The sequence below is a fragment of the Nothobranchius furzeri genome, chromosome 1, assembly GCF_043380555.1.
Source record: "Nothobranchius furzeri strain GRZ-AD chromosome 1, NfurGRZ-RIMD1, whole genome shotgun sequence".
Taxonomy (NCBI): Eukaryota; Metazoa; Chordata; class Actinopteri; order Cyprinodontiformes; family Nothobranchiidae; genus Nothobranchius; species Nothobranchius furzeri.
This window is the reverse complement of record NC_091741.1, coordinates 101367062-101389701: the sequence shown is the minus strand read 5'-3', so window position 1 is coordinate 101389701 and position 22640 is coordinate 101367062. Positions and strand designations below refer to the sequence as shown.

Sequence of the window (22640 nt, the reverse complement as noted above, 5' to 3'; positions counted from 1 at the left end):
GACAAAGTGCGACCGAAACCTAAATAGGCCCTTTCACAGCAACTCAAATTACAGTTAAAAATCCTTCCAGTGGACACACACACAGAGACAGAGGGCACTCGGCTGGGAAAGAGAGAGTGACTGCTGTTCACTCCTACAGTCGGTAATATACACAACACTTATCACTGTATGCCTTCGCTCATTTTCTTCTAAAATGTTACTCGGTGACCGTTTAAAATTCAATTAAGGGCAACACATGTCTGTGAGACAATTTGCTGAGTAATTAAAAAAGCTATAAATACACGTGGGCCTCCTATATGTCCCATTATGACCCTGTTATGATACACCGCTATAGTCTAAATGAACCAGTTAACATGGAGATGACAAGACTTTATAATACATTATTTGCATGCACAAGCATTCCTCCTTTAAACGCCCCTGAAATCATTCTAAAGCCGTCATGATGCTGCTGACTGTATAATGAAGTACGTAAATAACCAAGCTTCCTACCTCAGCGACAGTTACATCATCTGAGTAGGAGTTCAACCTGCAATCTGCCTGAAACAATCACATTCCTGTAGTGGTTTTTCAAACCTTCTGACAAGAAAAGAGACAAGTGCAGCCAAAGCACTTTTAACACGTTTTAAATCCACTCACTCTGGATGGAAAAACTTAACATGAACAGTTGAGGATTTTGTGACACTGTGGTAGAAATAAATGACACCATGTTCCGCTGAATAAAGTGCAGCCAGTGCAGATATAATAGTGGCTGAAAAGACGTTGTATTGAGGAAAAGTAGCCAACAAAGCCTAATATTAAGTCAAACTACAGCAGTTTTTGATTCATGTTCTAACATTCGTTTCACCTGAAGGACCTGAGGTCAGTTACGTCAGTAGAAACTTTAGTTTTTTGTAACCCTTTGCACTGAAGCTCCGTTGAACGACAAATAGTCAGCTCCAAACAAACACATATCACCCTATAAGCAAGACTAATAGGCTCTAGAAGTCACAACCCTCACTTAAATGGAACTAGGACTGAGAAAATATTTCATGTAACTTGTACAAAGTTTTGTAATTTGAAACATGTTTTGTAACTAACTTCTGTTTTGTAGCATGTAATTCACGTTAAGTAACACATAAATCGCCTTTTGTAACCCGTAACTTCTGTTTTGTAGCATGCAATTCTCGTCATTGGTTCCTTGGGAAAGAAGCTAGAATTGGGACAAAATGTTTTGTACACGTAGACTTGAGGTCGTGATTTAAAACTTGTACATAGATTTGCTTTTTCTGTAAGTTAAAAAAATCAAAGTTTCACGTTAGTACCGAAAGTTACATGTTACAAAACGAGAGTTACGAGTTACAAAATGTGAATTATATGCTACAAAATGAAAGTTACAGTAGCAACATATGTTACAAGTTACAAAACTTGGTACAAGTTACAGTGTAATATTGTCCCAATCCTAGCTCCATACATTTAGATTACAAGCAAAGTAATGACCAACGATTACAAATGAACTCCACCTTATGATAATTTTCATCAGAAATATCCAAGACTGACAGCTCGCCTGACAGAAATAGATCCCACTTCAGTGAACTGGTAATTAATCGCTTACAGCTAAAGTACATTCTTTGTTTCCAAGGTGCAGTTTGACAGAATAAAACAATGTCATCATAAGTAGACTTCCAGTAAGCTCCCAGTAATGAAACTCCTGCTGATTAATTGATGCAGAGAAAAGGATTCGAGAACCTTCAGCTTACATGAAACTACTGTTGTTCACAGACAAGCCGAACATTCCACTTTGCTATGTTCCTTTCTTGGAGCGATCCCAAGGCATGCATCTGCATGAAACCAGGATATTTTTAAATATAAAATAATATCCTAGTTGTTTATGTGCAGTGGGCGTGGCTTAAAACATATGCTGCATCCATCCACTAGAGGGCACTTTAGCTTCTGCATTAGGCTGCTGCGTCTGGTTTTGATGTGGCTGCGAGTGTTTTAACTGGCTAAAAGAACAACTGACCTGGAACCAAACTGTTTTCCTCTCCTGTAATGAACACTAAACAGTTAAAACAGATCTTGATCACGAGCCAATTTCATTTTAACGCAGGAGAAAGTCCTTCTGAAATCTTGCTTGAAAATCAAATCAATCAAATCAAAGATACTTTATTAATCCCAGAGGGAAATTAGAGTTTCAGTACACACAATTCAGAGATCAGACATACATGGGCAAGACACATGACAAGAATTGGTGACTGTGGTCATTCGCAACCCCGAGTCGCGCTGCCTTAATACCTAAAAACAACTTTTTTAAAAATAAATGTTTGAGCGTTAAAATTATTTATTTGATTCATTACAGAGATTTCTTTGTGGTGGATCCAAAGCAGCCTTGCCCATAGGGCTACTACCGCCTGCATGTTTTACACATGTCTGGCTTCAGAACACCTGAATCCTTCATTTTTTCACCTCCTCACTGTGTTGAGTTCTGCAGAAGCCTGCTAACCTCTCCTTTACTTAAAGAGCAAGTCACCCCCTACAAGAAACTTACTTCACTCCCACTTCATGTTTGAAAAATGCAACAAATGCTGTTGCTTGGCAGACCGAGAGGGCGGAGCCGCTAACAAATACACACACACACAGGCTCACAATGGCATTATTACATCATAATGTACCAGATGACATCATAGCATCCCTCTTAGCCAATAGCGGTGGCAGATTTAAATTCAAATACGGTGCAGAATTTTTCCCTGACGACGGCGCAACACTGACAGTTTTAGGCAGAATATTTGAATTTTAACCAAGATGCACTGAACTGCCAAATTACTGACGACACGTGTCTGCAGCATGATTAGACACTCCTTTATATAATTTATCAGCAAAAAAAATGTGATTTGGGGGTGACTTGCTCTTTAAGTATGTTAGAGCAAAGAAACGGCTGAAATTAGGATGTATCCTTCAGGGACTGGAGCTGGTGACCCTTGAATAATACAGACCGATAAACGCAGTGGTCCTTTTAGAAACAGCAAAGAGTCTATAGGTGTTGATCACAACAGGTAGACATTATTACTGCCAACACAAGAGATTACACAAGTAGATGGCCATAAGATAAGAGCTGAATGTAGTTGCCAGTGTCTTCCTGGACGAAGTCGCTGATGCTATGATCTCTCACACCTGGATTCAGCAGGTTAATGTCTGGAGGAACTTCTTCTACGCCAGGAAAAAAAGTCCCAGAATTTTTCTGTGCGTGCTGATCAAAGGGCAGAAATGGGAGGGTTTTGTTCTGTATTTTTCAAAAGATTAATTGTTTTTCTTTAAGAACCTACAACCACGTCATTAAAACGACCCAGAAGAGACAAGTGATTAAAGTCCAAAGTCAAAGAAATTGACCTCTCCATTCTAAATAACCACTTAATCTGTATTGATTTTGAGTTACGCAGCTATTCCAGACCTCTGCTCACTGCCCTTCCAACTGCAGCCTGTTTTTTATTCTCCCACCGGTTTTGCAGGCCTGCTTCCATTACAGCCTCTCCCACGTGTTCCGCTGCTTGTGCATTTAAAGGCCATCTCCAAACACCCCCTTCTGCTACATTTCATTCAGCCCAACTTCCCTTCTATTGTGCTCGAAGACATCGCCATTCCCCTCCAATATCCTGCACACCAAGGCTACCTGTATCTCGAGTATGCAGAGATGAAAGTTGAGGCTCTGGGGGTTTATTTTGTCACTGACGTGCCACATGCTACATCCTGAATACCAATTACTCGTCTTTGATGCTTGTTGCTGGACTTCAGTAGCTCCTCTTTGGCGGTTTGCTGCTGCTCATCTTAACTTCCATAAGCCCCTTGGAGGACAGTACTTTTCCTCCGAGGTTACGCCTGTCTTGCAGCAGAAATGTTCGTCAGCTTTCGTTTTTATGCAAACAGCCTCTAATCTTTCAGGAGCCTCCTCTTTACTGAAACACAAAGTGACAAGAGCTCTGGGAGTTCTGTTTCAATGTGCAGCGTATGATTTCAGGGCAACTTAAGGATTTCTTGTATAAATCTCCTCTCCAGCTCTTCTTCATGCAACCCTGCTCTAATGCAGGTCCGCTTCACACAACGAGCTACTTATTAAACATTGTGCCGGACCATCCTGAAGCAATAGTGTGTGCCACAATAGCTGAGACGTGAAATTGATTTTCATGCTTAGCCGAATGTATTGGTGCCTGCACCCAAGCTGTTGTCCCCCACCCTCCCTCCATCCCATCTCCACCACACCTGCAGATCAGTGAGATGCACGATGGTTGCCGTTGAGGGTTTGGCTAACGTTTAATCTTCTGAGGAGCAGAGAAGCACACTGTGGTCTCATTTCTCACTGCAATTATCATTCTTTCATTGTTACGCTGCTAAATGAGGTGCATGAAGGGATGGCGGTGTGGTCGTCTTTGATGGTCTCACCCCAAAGTCTTTACACGCAATTAAACTGCCACATCGGTGCGTTTTATCATCCGAGCCATCGTTGTGGTCCGGCCTTTGTCGAGATGCAACTGAGCCAAGGCTTTGGATGGGACGAAACCTCATAAAGAGGATAAACATGGGCTCCCTGGTACGACTCATCATTTTTTCTAATTATCAAAAAACACAAATACATCCGGCTGCACGAGGAGCGTCACGGCACGCCTCACACTGATTAAAAGAACCGCAGCAGGCTGAGGTGCTGCAGAAGAGCAGCACGATGCTTGGAGCCATCACGCTGCCGTCTCAAGGTAGAACAACAAACACGCTGAAGGCTGAGGAGAGAGAAGTTTCCAAACAAGAAGGGTAGTTTGAGGAAGAAGAGCAGAGAGCCAGCGGAAAGGTGCTGCCAAACGCCTTGAGTGATGCAGGCCTCCGCTGCGGTGCGTCACCGAGCTCCCAGACCAGCTGTCCAAGTTGGTGCTGAGCATCAGAATATGGGCTTTCTGGAGGATCCATAATACCCTAGAATGCCTCCACAGCTTCACTACGTTCCCAGATGAAGACACACACACGTACTGTGACAGGTAATGTTTTCCAAAGAGTCAGTCTCACAGGAGCAAAGAACATAAAAGCTTTGGGGAGATCTTAAACCACGGGAGACACCGGGATGATTCAACCAAAAACACTGTGATGAAAAATGAGCTCAGTGGCTTTAAAGTGTCTAATTTTTTGCACCAGAGAGAAAAAAAGAATCGTCTGGAGAATGTGTTGTACTAGTCAGGGCGCTGTGGGGAAATAAAACAGGTGAAAGCATCAAAAATTAAAGGCCAACAGTGTCAGACGCGATGACATATGTTCGCTTTTGAAACATTGGACTGGATTAGAAAATTTCCAGCTGGCTGATGCCGTGCGGGTCTAATTAAGCCTCGGTGTGTTTTCTTGAAAAATAGATCTGAAATAGAACTTGAACTCGTATTAATCAGTGGGTTTTCCTCCTTGTCAGCCTTCTCTACAGCTTTAATTAAAAGTCCCCTGAAATATCAGTTCACACATGTCATTTCCTATTTGAAGATTTCGGGATGTAACTAGGACGCTCGTTATTCTGAAAGCCACCTCTCAGATTGTGTTACTACATGACAGAAGCTCGACAGCCAGGGCTGGGAACCTGATCTGTCACGGTTAACCTTCAAGTTTGTCACAAATTCTACTGTGTGGTCTTTACACCTGTGCAGCATCTGCCATAAAAAGGGATGATTTAGTCTTTAGTTAATTTTAGAGATATAGCTCCGTGTATACTACCTTGTTGTTCTTTATTTGGAGTAAAACCCCAAAAGATGGATTAGATTTTTCATTTAGCGGCTGTGAGCAGTTCTAGCCAGGGGTAACTCAAATGAAGAGTGTCTCTGCCAACAGGCTGCAGCTGTGAAACATATGAATTGTTTCTCTCCTGCTGATGAGTAATGAGCGAGTGGAAGATAAAAGACCGTCATATCGCCTTTTCGTCATCGCAGGCAGAGCGCTGTTTTTGTTCATTCCTTTTCAGCTTCGGACTGCTTTTGTGGCCACGCCGTGAGCTGAAACATCCATGGATTCCACAACAGAAGGTCTCTTCGGCTCCTGCATCACAAACTGCAGTGATTTTCTGGCTGTGACTAAAACTCTTTCACCCCAGACTGCAGTTCATTTATAACTTAATTGCAGAGCTAGTCCCTCAAGCCAGTCGACATATTGCTTCTTCCTTCTGAAATGTCTTTCAGACTGCTCTGTTTGACCTGCAGGGCTCTTCTTCATCAGGCCCAATTTGCCAGCCACAACTACCTGGCTAATTATAACTCATGAACTGACCCTTCTGAGTTTGAGTCTTATGCGGGGGCTTTGATTAGCCTCTTGTTTTCGTCACCTCTGAGTCCTCCTTGTTGTTATCACACTTTCTGCTGACAGCCCCGGCGCCTCAAGGTTGCACACTGCAGTGCTGCTGCATACATTTGACATCCACGTCTATAGGAGTTTGAGAATTGCTTCCCTGTCAACATACCTTATTTGGAGCAATTTTTGCACAGGTCAAGAGTGCAATACTGAAAGTACAAAATGGAATGGCTGCAAGGGGGAGTTTGCCAAGGACATTATATGGAGTCAGCTGAAAGGAAAAGGAGCTACTGGTTGATTAGTGCAGAGTACAAAAAACTAGTTTTCTGGCTCTACTCACCCTAAAGAACTCTTTAGTGGAGCCTGAGTCCAGAGTGCCGTAGGCTATTTCTGTCTGCTTGGCCAGATCTTCAGCACTTTCTATAGGCGAGACCATTCTTTCCACAGTCAGGAAGGCAGCCAGGTTGGCTGTGTAGGAGGAGATGATGATGAGGGTGAAGAACCACCACACACCACCAACGATTCGACCTGACAGGGACCTGAGCAAGATGAAAAACAGAACACGGTTAGAGCGACATGTGGTGCCAATCAAGCCGCAACGACTTTTGTTAAATGTATATACGATAGGCCAGTCCTCAGGATTGCCTGGTGTTTGGCAGAAAAAAGCTGGAAGTGCGTCATTAATATAAAACAGCACACTTCCAAGGGTTGTTTGAGTGTTTTCAGTTGACTGGAAAAATCTGAGATGACCACTTTTGCACATAAAAGAGGATGATAGCATGTATTAAAGATTGTGCATTTTCTCTTTTATGTTCAGGTTTCTACTGGAGTCGACCCACCTGGGAGAGATGTCGCAGCCCTGCTGCATGAAGGCGCCCAGCGAGAACCAGAGAGAGTTGAAGATGCCAAAGTCATTGGGAGGATCAGGGGGAGTCTGGGGATCTTTGGTTTCATCCTGCTCTTCGAGGTTCCACTCGTAAGGACTGAAACGACTGACCAGGAACAGGACCACGCTCACCCCGATATAGGCAAACACTATACACATCCAGATTTCATAGGCCAACGGGTCCAGGAAGGAGAACACGCCAGGCTTGGACTTTTGTGGCTTCTTTATCATAATGGAGATGCCCAAGCTCATAAAAGGTTTGGAAAAGTCTATCACCTCCTCTCGAACCAGTGTAATGGTGAGAGGTGCAACGGCTATATCTGCTCTCTGGAAACAGGGAACATGCACAGCAAGTGTTAGTCATGACCTGGAACGAGTAAATGGGTCGTTGTAAGTGTTTTATTATTTTAGGACGTGACATAGAATACAACATTTGATGGACAGCTGTAAAAATAGGATTAAGTCTGCGGAAAAAGATGCAGTAACTGTAAGTAAAACAGCAGAAGAGTAAAGTTGTTAGCCTCAAGTGCAACCTGCTGGCTTGATTATCACATGTAGGTCGCTTTGGACAAAAGCGTCTGCTAAATACATAAACACAAACATCACGCCAGTCACAACTCCGCATGAGATGTTTCCACCTTCAGAGGCAGAACAGGGCTCAATGACTGTTAAGGCCCTGTCTACAATACTCTGGATATTTACATTTTTCAAATAATGAAATTATCTCCAATTCCATTACTCTAACGATATGTTGAAGTACCCCTGATTGGCAATAAACCAAATAGACACCAAATCAGAAAACAGACAAAACAGTCAAAGTTTTCAACAGAAAGCTGAAAAAGTTATAGTTTTTTTCTGTTATTTGTTTCTGAATGAGCTAAAAAATTACAATTTTTTCATTGTTTTATTTTAGTTTTGGATCAGAGATGTGAAATGAAAATCCGGGCAGTATGGCCAAATTAGATTTTATTATTACAACTACAGATGTTGTGCCAGTGGCCTCAGGAATGTGTACTTTTGTATCCAGGAAAAATACATTTATTGTGATAAGCAACAGAGATGATAGTGTTTTTAAAGAACATTATCCTGTTTGAAAAATGCACCTAAAGGAGGTGTCGCCTGGCAGACTGAAGCTAAATCTCAATACTGCGAGTATTGAGTATTGAGTACTGCGAGATTTCTGTGCCCTGCGGTCTTCAGCAAAGTGCACTTGGAAAAAGTGTGGAGTAAGGCATCGAGTGCGCAAATAATGGCCAAATTGAGACAGGGAGCACCGCGTCATCGATCACAACACATGCCGACAAGCTGGTTGCTGTGATACATTTTTCAAAAGCCTTTATTAAAAACTTTCTAACAAACAACCAAACAGTTATTTGAAATAAATTTAAATTCATTGCTGCTTTGCAATGACTAGTGTCAGTGACTTTACAGCAATCCTCATACTAAGAAAGCATTTAGCGACAGTGGAGAGGAAAACTCCCTTTTAACAGGAAGAAACATCCAGAGGATCCTGGCTCAGTATAAGCAGCCATCTACCATGACTCACACACACACACACACACACACACACACACACACACACACACACACACACACACACACACACACACACACACACACACACACACACACACACACACACACACGTATATACACGTGCACGCACACACACACACACACACACACACACACACACACACACACACACACACACACACACACACACACACACACACACACACACACACACACCCACACACACACACACACACACACACACACACAATGGATGAACGGATGTATTGTTTTCTGTTGTCACCTGAAAACTGAACAATAAAATAACAAACTCGTTTTTAATTTTTTCACAAAAGGAGATCATATAGAGTTAAACTATCTAATTAGTTGGAATTGACGCACAGCTGACTCCTCTTCCTTAGCGGTGCACGACAATTCATCTCGATAAATGAAAGTTAAATAAAATAAATAAAAAATAAAATAAACACTGATGCTGAGGATACACATTCAGTTACGGATAACTACAATAGCACAACACCTGAAACTCGACCCAAGTAACAATAAAATCAAATTTGGTCTCGCAACCCGATCTTTTATGTTGTATTTTTGATCAAAGACTAAAACTGAAATTATAAAAATTACGTTTTCGTTTTTTGTATCAATTAAAAAACAAATAAGAGAAACGCTGATAACTTTTTCATTTTTTGATTACTGGTTTTGTTTTGAAAATGAAAAGAATAAACGGTCCACATATTCCTGCCCTAACATCCTCCTAAAACGATCATTTACTTTATCATCATCAATTTGTTTTTGATTATTAACCATTCCATCACACATTTAATGGTAACTGGTTCAAATGTAGGAAACAAATGTTCAAACTGCTTATTTGAGTTTTTAAGACACGCAGTAGTAGAGGACATGTCCAATATCGGATGCTGTCAGTGATTTTTATGTCTCTATTTCCACTTCACACGCAGTTTTAAAAATCTTATTTTCTCATCGGAATGTTTGCTGTTGTGTTCATTGGAGGTTCGCAGGCAGCTGAAAACCTCAGAGGAGTGTAGATAGAGCCTTGAAACTACGAGGAATGCACAGCATATATAAAATATATTATTATCACAATATCAACAAGTGCAATATGGCAAAGAACTTTAGGTGCGATAAATCATGGGCTGTAGCGTATTCAGAAGCTGCATGGCATTAAAAAATGTTTAATTGAAAAGCAAGGCATTGACCTCCGCACGCCCTGGATTCCCACACCAGTTTAGATGATGTATTTTGCACAGATGTCATAATATTCAACAAAAATATCCAAATTGCATTTTTTTCCACCAAGCGTGCAGCCTTTGAATCTACCCGTAGCGGCAGCTCATAGTTTCTTACAAAAGGGAGGAAGAACTAAACAATGTTTCAGTCAAAATGCAAGGTTTTAATTTGCAGCATGTAAAGACTTTGCTGTATACAGAAACCCGTACGCCCTGGCTGTGTGTGTACACTTCATCACATGCCATTCAGTCCACTCGCTTTCCAGAACACTCTGGCGTTGCTTTTGTTCCCGAGCTGTTTCTCTTTATCTCCCTCTTTTGCTCCACTACTTCAATCGCGTTATGCTATCAACACGCTTCCACGGAGGTGGCGTTTTTTACAAGTAACAATGGGTTTTCTCGGTAAAAGCAGGAGAAAATAATTACTCGTGATAGACAACATTACTGCACACTGTGCTGGTGTGATTAATTAAATAATACTCCTCTTGAAAGGAAGCAACTACACAAAAAGACAATGCTGTGTATTGTTGCTGCTCTGTGTCTCTATGTGGAAACTGAGGAAACACTGAGCTGAAGGAGTGCACAAAAACAGAGTGTTTTCTTGTGAAGTCGGAGCACAAATAGAGCTGATAAACATGACTGTTGTTTTCTTTATCCCTGTCAACACTGCGGAGGGCTATAGCCGTTTAATTCTCGCGCAGCACTCACTCAATGGTGAGAGAAACAAAACAATAAGGAGCAGCCTTGGGCCTAACCTGTAAAAAGACAACTATAATCAAATTAAATCACTGGTCAAAAGGCCAGAATGTACAAAGCTATTAGTAGCGGCCTACCTGCCTGCTGTAAAATCACTGTGCTGAGAAGTGTTGACAGCGGTGTGATTGAAGTGGAGTTTTTCACTCCTTTCATATATGAAGTGGACTTTTCCCATTTGAAAGATAATTTGGAGGCGATGGCACATCAAGCCAAGCAATCTCTAAGGCTGATAGCTGGGATATTGAACAAGTGTGGAAGAAGCCTAAGCCTCATGCATTTTCTATTTGGCTCCTGCTCAACCATTAAGACCTACTATTAAGGGTCAAGGGGGAAGGGGAGGGTCCTACTGGGAATTCCTAAGGTATTGCAAAAGCTCCGACAGATGGTAAAGACGGTGTGACCCCCGTCGCTAATGTGAGAGCTTCAACCTTGGTGGAGAACAACACATATGGATCTTATTGTCCCAAACCGCAAACCATCATTTAGCTGTTGATTCTGAAGCAGATTACTCAGCTGTGAATGTGGCAGATTCATCAAACGCGTGAAACATTGAACATAATTACACAGTCACTTCAAAGACATACAATCTTTCATTCATCAAAGTGATTACAGTGTGTTTGCCATATGGAGCCATTGTTTTCATGTACCTACCTCTGTTTCAACTGTAAGGGGGAGAGAGAGAGAGAGGGAGAGTTTTCTACACTAGCAAGACGGATTAATTGCAACAAACAGCACTGAGAAATGATTTCATTTTCTCCGTCTCAAGATGATCACCAACTCCCCGGCGTTTGAGGCTGCATTTGGAAAAAAATCCCCTGCAGCCGGACTGAGGCGGTGTCGGACTTTGAACCGGGCAAGAGCCGATGAGCTCACAATGGGTTGGTGATCAGCTTAAGGCAGAAAAATGAGATCTCCTCTCATGTTGAAGTTCCTTGCAAACTGTCATGTAATCAGCGAAAGCGAGACTCCCAGTACTCACCCCATAGACCAGTTCACCCACCATCCCGTTCCATGTCTTGGTCTCAGGGTCCCGGGCTCCATACTTGCCGTCCATTACTATTGACAGTTTGTACTTAATTCCAACATGTTTGGCAATCTCAGATGCTAAATCGACGCAGTAGCCTTCATATCTGTCATTCCCCTCCAGATGCATATAATTTTTCTTGTACATCACATACGGAGCTTCCTGTTGATTTAAACACACGCGGGTTTATTCACTCCTGCACTCTTGCACACATTCAGTTATTTACAGAATTATGCATACATGCATTAAGATGTCCGTGCACACACACACACACACACACACACACACACACACACACACACACACCCTCATGCACTTGCGTGCCTTTCTATAGGTTCAGAGGACTTTTCCTACCCTCCAGACTTCCTTTACTTAACTCCTAATCTCCCTCTGAAGCACCTTTGTAATCTTTATCCTCACCTTAACCTGAAACTATCCTCAGAAAACTTAGTGTCTTAATTGGATGTTGATTGAAGAGATGATTTTGAAGACAGTTGTGTGTCTCAGATCTACTCAAGGTGTCCTCGAGTGTCAGTAACAGCAGTCTCAGAATGTGTCGTTTTAGGGAACATCAAATAATGTTCGTGTCATCAGGAGGTTGATGTACAGCACCCTGCAACTCTGGAGTCATCGAATTTATTCATTTTTTCCTTTCTTGCAACGTTTAAAAGTGGTTGGGATCAGTCATTCTTCAGATTATCTGCAGGCCTTTAAACGTTTTTTGTTAAACAATTATTGTATTTTAATTGGATTTTGTTTTATTTTTCTAAAGAGAATTTACAGTTATTGTTTTCAAACCTGACACTTGTTCCTGACAAAGGTGAAAAAGCACCCAAAGTCCAAAGGAAACCTCATGATAACTTTAATGTGTTACAATAAAATGTTTTTAAAGCAAAAAATATATATAATAATAAATTAGATGACTAACACTTTTGTTATTGCACTTTACTCCATAAACTCTCACCCTAGAGATCCAGATGGATTGAGTTTATGACTTTTGTTGTCATAATTGTTGTAAGTTGGATATTTATATAGCTACCTGCTAGAACACCAAATATTAGATTGTCATGTGAACCAGATTTGTTTGGTTATGGTAAAAATGATCATGGGTTTACTTCAGATGAACCTTTTGTAAAATATTGACCCTGCTTATAAAGTTCGCAAGGGGATTCCAGCTAGCCTGCAACTCTAGAGAGACAGCAGCAGAAGCAAAATAATTTTGCTCTGCAGGTCAGTCGAGCCACGCTGCACTGGAGTATCAGCAGGTCTGGCCAGGCGCGTGTCTGGCCAATCACAGCGCCCTGTCAGTTCGAAGGATGGAATGATGCGACGGCAGCGGCTCCTTTGAATTGGCTTTGGCATCAACATTGGACTGATTAGACTTGGGCTTTTCTTTGAGTCAATAGCAGATACTTAAGTCTTTTATTTAGATAAAGCCTCAAGACTGAGATGTGTCTATGGGCTGTGGCTACAGTATGCATGCACATCTATAGGATGGCTTGTCAGGCTTTGTGAAAGCAGCATTAATAAGATGCTAAAGGTCCTGTCAAATGTCACCGTCAACCTTCCTCAAACATCAGCTTTAGCAATCTAATGAACAAAAGAACAACTTAACCAAATAGTCATCTTAACACACACACACGCACACACACACACGCACACACACACACACACACACTAGCTGCTACAACCACGTCCATGCAGTCATGCATAAACAGATGATGCCCCTGCAAATGCACAAAAATGCAGTGACAACAGCAGCCTGATCACAAGGTCACACTGCTGTCATCCAGGTGTGGCAGCCAGCCGACACCAAGCCTTCATGATCCAAACCCATTTTGGGCCCAACAGGTTCCATCCAGTGGCATAACCAACCAGGTTCAGTGTGAAAAAATGGAGAAAAATATTTTAATGGAAGAAAATCAAAAACATCTGTCATCTCTCCAGAAGGAAGCCACATTTTGCTTTAGGGCTGGGTGTTGTGAGGCTAGGTGTGGGTTGGCTCAGAGGTGAGTGTGGGGGGTGGGTAAAAATGGGGTTCACAAGTAAATGTCAGAGACAGCAGAGGGATCAGAGAGTGTCCTTGGTATCTCAACATATTCAAGCACACTGCACCAACGTGCAGTCGAAGGCTGTTTCATTCCCAAATTAACAAAGGAACTGGTTGCTTAAATAAAAGAAGTGCTACTCGCTAACCCAAAAACAATGCAGAGATAAAAATAAAATACTCCATAGCATAGATGGGTAGGAGCGTGCTAGTTGTTCCTCTTCTTGTTTAAAAAAACATTACAGCAGCTAGCTTTTAATTATTTATTTTTTTGTTGTCTTTTCCTGAGCAGATCGCCGTTAGCAACCAGCATGGCTGCTCAGGAGAGCAAGCAGTTGTCATCACAGCCACATACAATTAGAGTGCAAGTAGGAGAGCAATGGCTTGTTTGTTCTGTGCTGAATGCATCCCCTCATCCGAGATCCAGGCGGCATTTCCTTCCACTGTTCGTACGCGCGTGTGCTTCCAGGTGTTATTCCTCTTTTGCGTATTTTAAACTTTTCCAAAAGCTGTTGAGCTGTCACATCTAACTTCCTGTTTTCTGACACGTTTCTTTATTGTTTCTGAATGTTTATTAGAGGTTGAGCGGGACTCTGCACATTTTTGCAGGCGGGAACAACATTCTCAACAGTGAGTGTGGAACATTTAGCTGAGTAAAAATTCTAATTAAACAACTTTAAAATATGACGCATGTTTTCCTCCTTAATGTGGTTTTCCAAGAAACGGATCCAAAAGCTCTGGAGGGCTCTGGAGCTACTTCAGCACAGAACACACGAGGAACAATACGGAATAGATCGGAGAGGCGATAAAAGGGAGCAAAAACAAACCGTAACACGCCAGCCCTCCCCAGCACTGTTTGTTTTGCTTTGCCCAGCTCGTGCAACCATTGCAGCATCATTCCCCAGACATTCTGCAGCCAGTCTGTCCCAGTTGTTGTCAGACATTTACTTTGATGAGGACAGACACGTCTACTTACGCATGTGTTTGAATGCTTTTGTAACTGATGGGAGTCAACCATTATCACTTTATTACACCATTTATTGTGATGTCACTGCTACGACAGGCCACTAAAACATGGAAAACCAAAATGCTTTGACACCCACACGGATACAGTTGAAACACTCCCCCCGCCTGCCCCTCTTCCATCGGGTTTGGGCCGACTGTTTCAACGTGTAGTGAGTGGATGGAAAGCAACACAAAAAAGATGTGGTTCTACCCGCCCAGGACAGAATGTGTCACTCATTTTGGAATCAACACCATGACCTCGAGTGGCAGAAAACGGGACACATTTAAAACTGCACGGAAAGTGTACCATAATAGTAGTGACCACAATGGTTCGGTTTTCCACTGAGGAGTCGTTGGAGACCTGCGGATCCATAATATTTACAAACCGCGTGTACTCATTCCAGTAGCCGATCTGGAAAAGAGAGAACCAGCAGTCAGAGAGGGGTTCCAGCACCGCGAGGAGATAAAAAAAAAGAGCATGCAGAAGGGGACACACATCAATGGGAACTGCAGTGATGCAGACTCATTAAAATAACCCACACCTCCCCGAGGCCTGCTGCCTCTGCCCTGAAGTTCAACTGAAATAGCAGCGTGCGAGGAGACTGCTAATGTGGGCTGGACAAACTGTTTATCTGAGCATAGACTTTATGCTTCTTCAATCAACAATCAGATGGTTAAATGTTTGCTCCTTTCTTTTGCATTTTTACTCACAAATTGATTAGTTCTAGAGTAATATGAACCACGTTAGGACAAGCACAATCCCTCCCATGTGCAGCGGGAAAGTCAGGCCTGTGAACCGCATTCACATTCAATAATTAGGGATATTACTTCAAGGGCTCCACAGTTTCTCCCACACAGCCCTGCCTGTCGTAGCTCCTCTGTATTCTGCCGTGCAGATGCTTAGCTCAAATTACTGTCAAGTGTTTGTTTGTGCATCTGAAGTAATGGCTGCCCTGGCTTGTGATGAAACGTGTTGCATCTGTAGTTGCTGGCTCAGACTTTCCTTTTCACATCTGGTCTGCGGGTTTTTTGCCTGTGATCTTTCGCTGATTGGGACTAACAGGTGTACAAGAGTGCACTAATGTGAAGCTCCAAGAGGAGGTGCTAGAAAACAGCAAACCTGTGACTCCCGACTGTGGTCACAGCTGCGGCGAGCTGCTGCTTGTGGGACAGGACAGTGTGAGCCCGTCATGCAGTGCGGTTCCACAGATAATGTCCTGAACTCACCCTGAGCAGCAGGGACGAATATCAGCTCGTGCATCACTGGTGGCACTTGCAGCTGAGAACCCTCATCCTCTAACTGTCACCGGGGTGACCAGGGCTGCAGGTCCTGACAAAGTGCTGCCTGTCTCGTCTGATCTCCCCTCGTTTCTTTCCTACTGACCTCCTTTCTCCCACACTCACTATCCATCTCCCTGCTGTCTCTCTCTCCCCCTTGCCTGTGTTCGGCTGTGCGGGGACGTCTGTGAGGGCTGAGCAATGCTAATTGAAGTGTGGGCTTTAGACGCCTGCAAGGCAGGCGGCATAATCACACATCATATCAGACTGAGCCCACACTTATCCGACGAACGAGAAATTCACAGCTGTCTTTTGGATCTCAGTGAGGGTTTGAAATAAAACCAGAGGTCATCATATGGTACTGCTTATAATGTGAACACTCCTCTAGCAATTACCATTTTACAGAGGAGAAGAATTCTCGGATAGCCTTTACAGTAATTGGTTATTGGTAGGGTAATTACTGTCAGGAGTAGACTAAAAGCATATCTGATCCGTCCCACAGCAACAAAAAAATCTTGCACCAGTTTTTTTGTACTGCTTTGGCGGTGAGATTGCACGTCCGGTGTGATTTGTGAGCTTTTTAATATCCGACTTTACCTCATCAGAGTGCTGCAGCCTCACAGAGGTGCAGAAAACCAATCAGCATTACATCCACCTTCCTCTACCTCCCTCTTTGGACCAACAAACAGAAAACACATTAAAAAGGAGTTTTAAAACATCCTAAATTCAAGCTAGCCATGCAAACTACGGTTCAGACATGTGGAAAACTAAAGGAAAGTGTTGTTCTCTAAATAATTCTTTTTAACTGGACCTGACACACAGATGCACCAGAAATGCCTTCTATCAGCTGAGGATGTGGTCCTGCTCATAAATAACTGTGTAACGCAAAACAGACTGTGGTGTAAAATCTTATAAGACGTTTGAAGACGTCAGCAATATGTTTAGACCTTGGCTGTACTCAGATGAGCTTGTGACTTATGTCCTGTTGAGCATGAAGCACGTTTCTCCAGACTGAGGCCATTTGTGAAGCCATACACACCAGGGCCCTCGCTCATCGAACATTCGTAGAAACTGTCCTGTATTCCATCTACGAATGAAATTTGGAATGCTCAAACAAACGGCCAAAATCCTGATTTATGAAACACGTGGCGGTCACTCTCACACATGCTCCTCCACAGTTGTCTAATGATAAATCCCACCTGTGCTCACCCAGGTGCTCGTGTCTGTCCTCAGTCATTTACATACAGAAACACCACGAGTCATGAATGTTATGCGATGCAGATCTGTTTCACTGTCTATTTTCTCTCAGAAGCTAATGCAGGAGACAGGTGTAGGAGACTATTTTCATGTTGAGTCTGCATGAAAAAGTGTAACCAACTATAATCAAAAACAAACATTAAAACATGATTTTTCAATGAACCACACCTTTAAAGGTGTGGTTTCTTTTATGTCATCTTATGTTTGAGCTTGACGAAGGAGTGGCTGACTCAGCTATTTATTCAATTAAAAAAAAAAAAGTATTGTTAATAGCATCAAAGCAGATTACATATCCCAGTATTCACTGAGCTCTGTGGTAAAGAGCCTGAAAAGATTGAACGATTCTTGTTATGTTCTGAAGTAGGAAAGCAGACAGGAGGTACTTTATTACACGGAGGAACAGTCATGTAGCAACCACCCATATTCCCCCAGCAGCACTCTGGAACCATCTTCTACACTACTGTATGTGCATAAGCCCTACACTGCCACCTAGTGGCGCAATACAAAACACTTCAGTTTTTTTGGAAGTTGCAATAGTTCTTTTGTAGATAGAAAACATGTTTATGACGTTCTCTGCACTAAATCCCTCTCACATAAAGCAACCTTGCCAGCTTTATGATCAACACTTCTGGGATGAGCTGTTTCAGGTCTCTGTCGCTCTATTACAAAGAAAGTGAGCTAGAGCTGGCCACGCCACACCATCCCTGCTCAGGCTGCTATAGGCTGAGAAGCTCCTTTATACAGGGGGCTCAAGTAATCCTTTTTATTCTGAAGTCACAATCAAGGCTTTTTTAAAAGGCTGGTTTTAGGTATCTAATGAAACATAATATTAGGCATAATAATAAAACACGGATGGATGTTTTTTTGGTGTGTGTGTGTGGAGTGTTTATAGAGGCAGTGGAAACCCACATGGCAAAACCAAAGGATGTAAAATGTATGCTTTGCATAGAATGTCCCATTCAAACTTACCTATAGGCTAAGCGTCATTATATTGGTTAGTAATGACATGTTTTAAGGGTCTTACCTTCCTCGGCCCACCTGTTTTCATCTCATAGATATCTATGGTGTAATTGGTCCTGCGGCCATAGTTGTCAAACTGAATATTCCCAGTCATGCCCTGCACCTGGACCTGATGGAAAGACAAACGTAAAGACACGCGGGATGTGTAACAGACACCTCTATGCAGATATAGCTGGTATTAAGTTTGCCCGTGTCCATTATGTGACTGCAGCACACTCAGTCACTTAATCAAATGATGAACTGGATACGCTTTAATAAAAGATGTAGTTTTATGGTAATGAGGCCCTGGATTTGAGTGAGCTCTGTGCAGAGATATCTGGAGGCAGCGAGCGGAGAATAGCTCTGCACTACTTCCTCCCTCGTCTCTCTGTCACTTTCCATCTTTATCACGCTCGCTCGCCAACTCTGCTACACTTCTCCCGGCCTTTTCTTTAAGTCGCAGCGCGCCACTCCCTCCTATTCCTCCTTACCGTTTTCAAAGCCCTTTCGATGTCTATCCCCTGGCTCCAAGGTACAGCGGGATTGGCAAGACAGTCACCAGCGCTGCCTCGACGGGAGACGTCTACTCGCTGGCGCCTAAGGTACCTGAATGCCTCTGCTATCACTAGGATGGCGTCGTGGGTCAGAGCGGAGGTGTACTGTGGAAAAAGAAACAGCAAAAGTACCCAGTGAGGGGGGGGGGGGGGAAGGTCTTTGTGATGATATAAGATAATGAAGATGTATGTGAGTGAAGTTGTCAGACTGAAAGCAGCTTTCAGCATTTCAGGGATGGCGGAAGTTTGATTGCAAGTAACAAGGACTTGTCAGAGGTTGAGGACCTTTTAGAAAACGTTATAGCGCATTTAGGTTGTAACATTGAAATAAAGTGTGATTTTCTCTCTTCTTCCCCAAATTCTCTTGACCTTTTCACCAAAGAGGGTGGGGCCACTTGTTTGTTGACTACAGCACCGTGGCAAAATCTAATTAAATGGCATTCAAAATCCATTTCTTCCCTGATCATTGTTTAATTAGATGTAAATGGAAGCCACAATATAACCTTGGCTCGCACCGCCTATCGATATATTGATTGCTCAGAAAGACGCAAAGCGAAGACGGTGGAAGCAAGGGCTGAGAGGACGAACGAGGGAGAAAGAGTGAAGAAGGGAAACGGGGGATGAAAGGAGAGAAGCTGACGGGCAAAACTTCAGAAGAGATGATTGCTGTGTTCTGTATGCGTAGTGGAAAGGCCCTGCAAAGCCTGGTACCTTCAGAGGAGCGTTTCGAGCTTCTGGGAATTCTCTTTCATCTAACCGCTCCCATCGCTGCATGAACTGCTGCACATTCGGGTTTTCAGGGTTGACAATCTGAAACCCAGAGATGTTTGCTCCGCCGGCAAAGACTTTGTCCAGGCTTACATTTGAAAATCCCTGAAACGAGACAAAAGGGTGAAAGGGAGGGGGCTGAGACTTGTGTAACTTGTTGTTCTTTGAGGGTTTTTTGATATAACCTCAGGCAAAGCGCCAAAAATATTCCCCACGACACGCAAGCAGCATTTTATTTCAAATCCTTTCCAGTGAGAGAAAGCTCTTTTTTGCATGCTATTGTGCTTGGCCAAATGTTTCTCTTCACATTGTGTGGAGTAACCTAAATTCAATTTCTAGATAAACAACCAGCCAGCATTTGTGTTACATCATATAACAACAAAACACTTGAACTGGCTGGCCTACTTTCTTTCCCAGCTTTACCATGTTTAAAAAAAAACAAACATCAAATGCATTTCAAAAACTTACAAGTGCTCCAGAAGCCTGAGAATGTCCTTCTTTGCCCTGTAGCTGTGACAGTTATTTACGTTTGATGATGTGTTTTCTCAAGTGCAGCTTTGTGTCGTGGTGTGCGAGGACGTGTGTCTGGCTGATGCATGATCACATCTTCTAAAAGCCAGAGAAACAGCAGCAGGAGGCCAGCAGGCGACAGCAAGGCCAGCCTTCCCATTTCTAACACGCTTCATACCAAGGCTAAGGATGAGCACTTCCTTGGGAGCGTGGGAAAACATAGCTGCCCTCTGAAGATCGTTAAAAAGGTTACGTCTAAATTTTACAGTGTAAAATCAGCTTGAGCAACGGGCATAACAAATACTACATAAAAATCTAATACAGTAACATACATAAGCTCATTCACAAGCCCCTGTTCGACTAGAGGTGAGTGAGAAGATGAAATGACACTACTGTAGTAGATCATGAAAGATCATTGAAACTCATTTAAAGTTGAGAAAAAAAGACAAGTGGACCATTTTATTGTCTTGAAGATGCATTAATGAAACTCTCCAGTGTTAAAAGGTGGGACTTTTCATCTTGAATTGAAAATGAAGGCATCTGTTTCCTTAATTCGTTTAGGATCACTTAGCTCTGGATAGTTGAGACCTTCGTCACCATGTTTAAGAACTGTTTCCACCTGGTATGTCCTACATGGGACTCACTGAGCCCTGCATTAGCATCCTTGTAAGGACACCACCTACCCGGTCCGATTGGGCTCGTATAGGTTTTGACGGTCCAGCCGTCATGTTTCTCCCGCCCCACCTAGCAACCGCGACGGCGCTAAACAGAAACAAGGTAATGGCGTGAATTAGCGCTTACTGGGGTTCTACTACCCCCCAGGACACTTCACAACACATCCAGTCATTCACCTGCACACACTCATCAACAGAAGTGAAAACTAAACTTAGAGGAATTATTTAAAAAATGCTGGACCTTCCGTACACGCTCGTCTACAAGGATTATTTTTTAAATATTTGTAACAAAAAATAAATAAATAAAAACAAAAAAAATAGCTCACCACCATAACCGCTTTAAGCGATAAAACATTAAATATAGCGAATCCATCCTGTGTGTGGTGTGCAATGACACAGCAAAACCTACGCACAAACACTCCCTGCTCAGGCAGGAAATCTCACAAAGCCCCTCAAGAACAAACATGAGCAAATAAACATGGTGGAGGAGGAGTGTGGAGCAAGACCTCACGGTCATATTCAACAGGCAGCATGCTTGTTTGTTCTCAACATTTCTAAATTCTTGTTTAATGATCAAGGTGGTCCCAACAACCTTGTGAGCAGATCGTAGTGCTCCTAACACGCAAACACCGGAATATCTGCTAAAATAATTTTTGGAGCAATTATGGTAATCGGGCACGTGTTTAGGATTGGTAGACGGGACAACTGGGCCAATATTCAGCAACAGTATCATGCCGATTTAACCAGTTCTTCATTTCGTAACCAACCTCAGTTGGTCTCATCATCTGACCCATAATCTTGGGACTCAGGGTAATTTTAACAGTTTTCTTCTGCATTACAACTGTCGGCAGGATTTACGTCGTTTCCCCCGGCTCTTGTGAGACCTCAGTTTCATCGGAGGGGTGTTTCTCAATGCCAAGGAACCTTGCCTTGATGTCTTGGCCCCACCCCGGTTGCCTAGGCGATACGTCATCGGGAGCCGCCAAGACGTGTTCCAATGTTCATGTTCCGCCGAGGCGTGTGTTCTCCGTTTGTTAGCCTTTTAGCTAGCTGAGCGAGGATACATGGGACGTGTCTTGTAGCCTAGCCTTGGTCAAAAATTACCCAGAATCCACCGCTGCATTTTCAGCATCAGTCGTTTTCTCCATCCACTCACAATCATGGGAGCTGCGGTCCATTTTGGTCAGCTGACACACTGTGTTTAAACGTGCTTTACTAATGAATACAAAGTGGTATCTGTGGCTACCCCTCCTGCCTGGAGGAGACGTATGATCGCCCACTCCCACGAGAGTTGTCGTCTGAGATCTCAGCGCTAACCCAGGGCTCTACAGTACGCCTCTAGTTGGTCTGCCTCTCTGATGGCAGTAGCTGTTAATGTTCTAACTATTTAGTGTTTATCGTAGTTGTCCTAAAATGTGACTTAAATGAGAACTTTATGATTTCCATGTTGCTCATGTTTTGTTTATGGCAACAGTGGGCTCAAGAACAAAAATGCTCAAATTACTTTAAAAGGTAGTAAAACAATGTTAAATGAGTTCTTTGTAAGAAAATCATAAAATATTCTTTGCTATATCATCCACCCCTGCATTCCACTTAAGCACAAGCATATTTTCTCCATCACATGAAGCAAGGAGCAGGTTTTACTCCCTCTCAGGGGAGCGGCATGGTTATTACTCACCAGATTGGCCAGGATGTAGTGGTAACCACGACTGTTCTTCCCCAGGGTCACAACCTATGGGAAGAAAAACATCAATACAGTAAACCACCCATGAGATGAGAGCGACGAGCAGATACGGCTCATAAAAGCGAAGGCGACGCTTTCTGTA

The 22640-nt window shown here is 42.9% G+C and overlaps 1 protein-coding gene across 4 annotated transcripts in view; it reads right to left on the bottom strand.

Annotated features, from left to right (window-relative positions):
- Nucleotides 1–22640, bottom strand: part of LOC107394330 (glutamate receptor 3) — a 176476-nt gene that overhangs the window by 22912 nt on the left and 130924 nt on the right. For all 4 annotated transcript variants that reach the window (XR_001574010.3, XM_015973347.3, XM_015973280.3 and 1 more), the window contains exons 5-12: nt 22493–22546; nt 19574–19735; nt 18800–18967; nt 18334–18438; nt 15082–15186; nt 11678–11884; nt 7116–7489; nt 6617–6815 (exon numbers count right to left, since the gene is read on the bottom strand). Coding sequence is in view for 3 of the 4 variants with exons in the window: in XM_015973347.3 (XP_015828833.3) it covers nt 6617–6815; nt 7116–7489; nt 11678–11884; nt 15082–15186; nt 18334–18438; nt 18800–18967; nt 19574–19735; nt 22493–22546 (1374 nt within the window). In the remaining variant the exon portion in view is untranslated. The remainder of the gene's footprint in view (nt 1–6616; nt 6816–7115; nt 7490–11677; nt 11885–15081; nt 15187–18333; nt 18439–18799; nt 18968–19573; nt 19736–22492; nt 22547–22640) is intronic.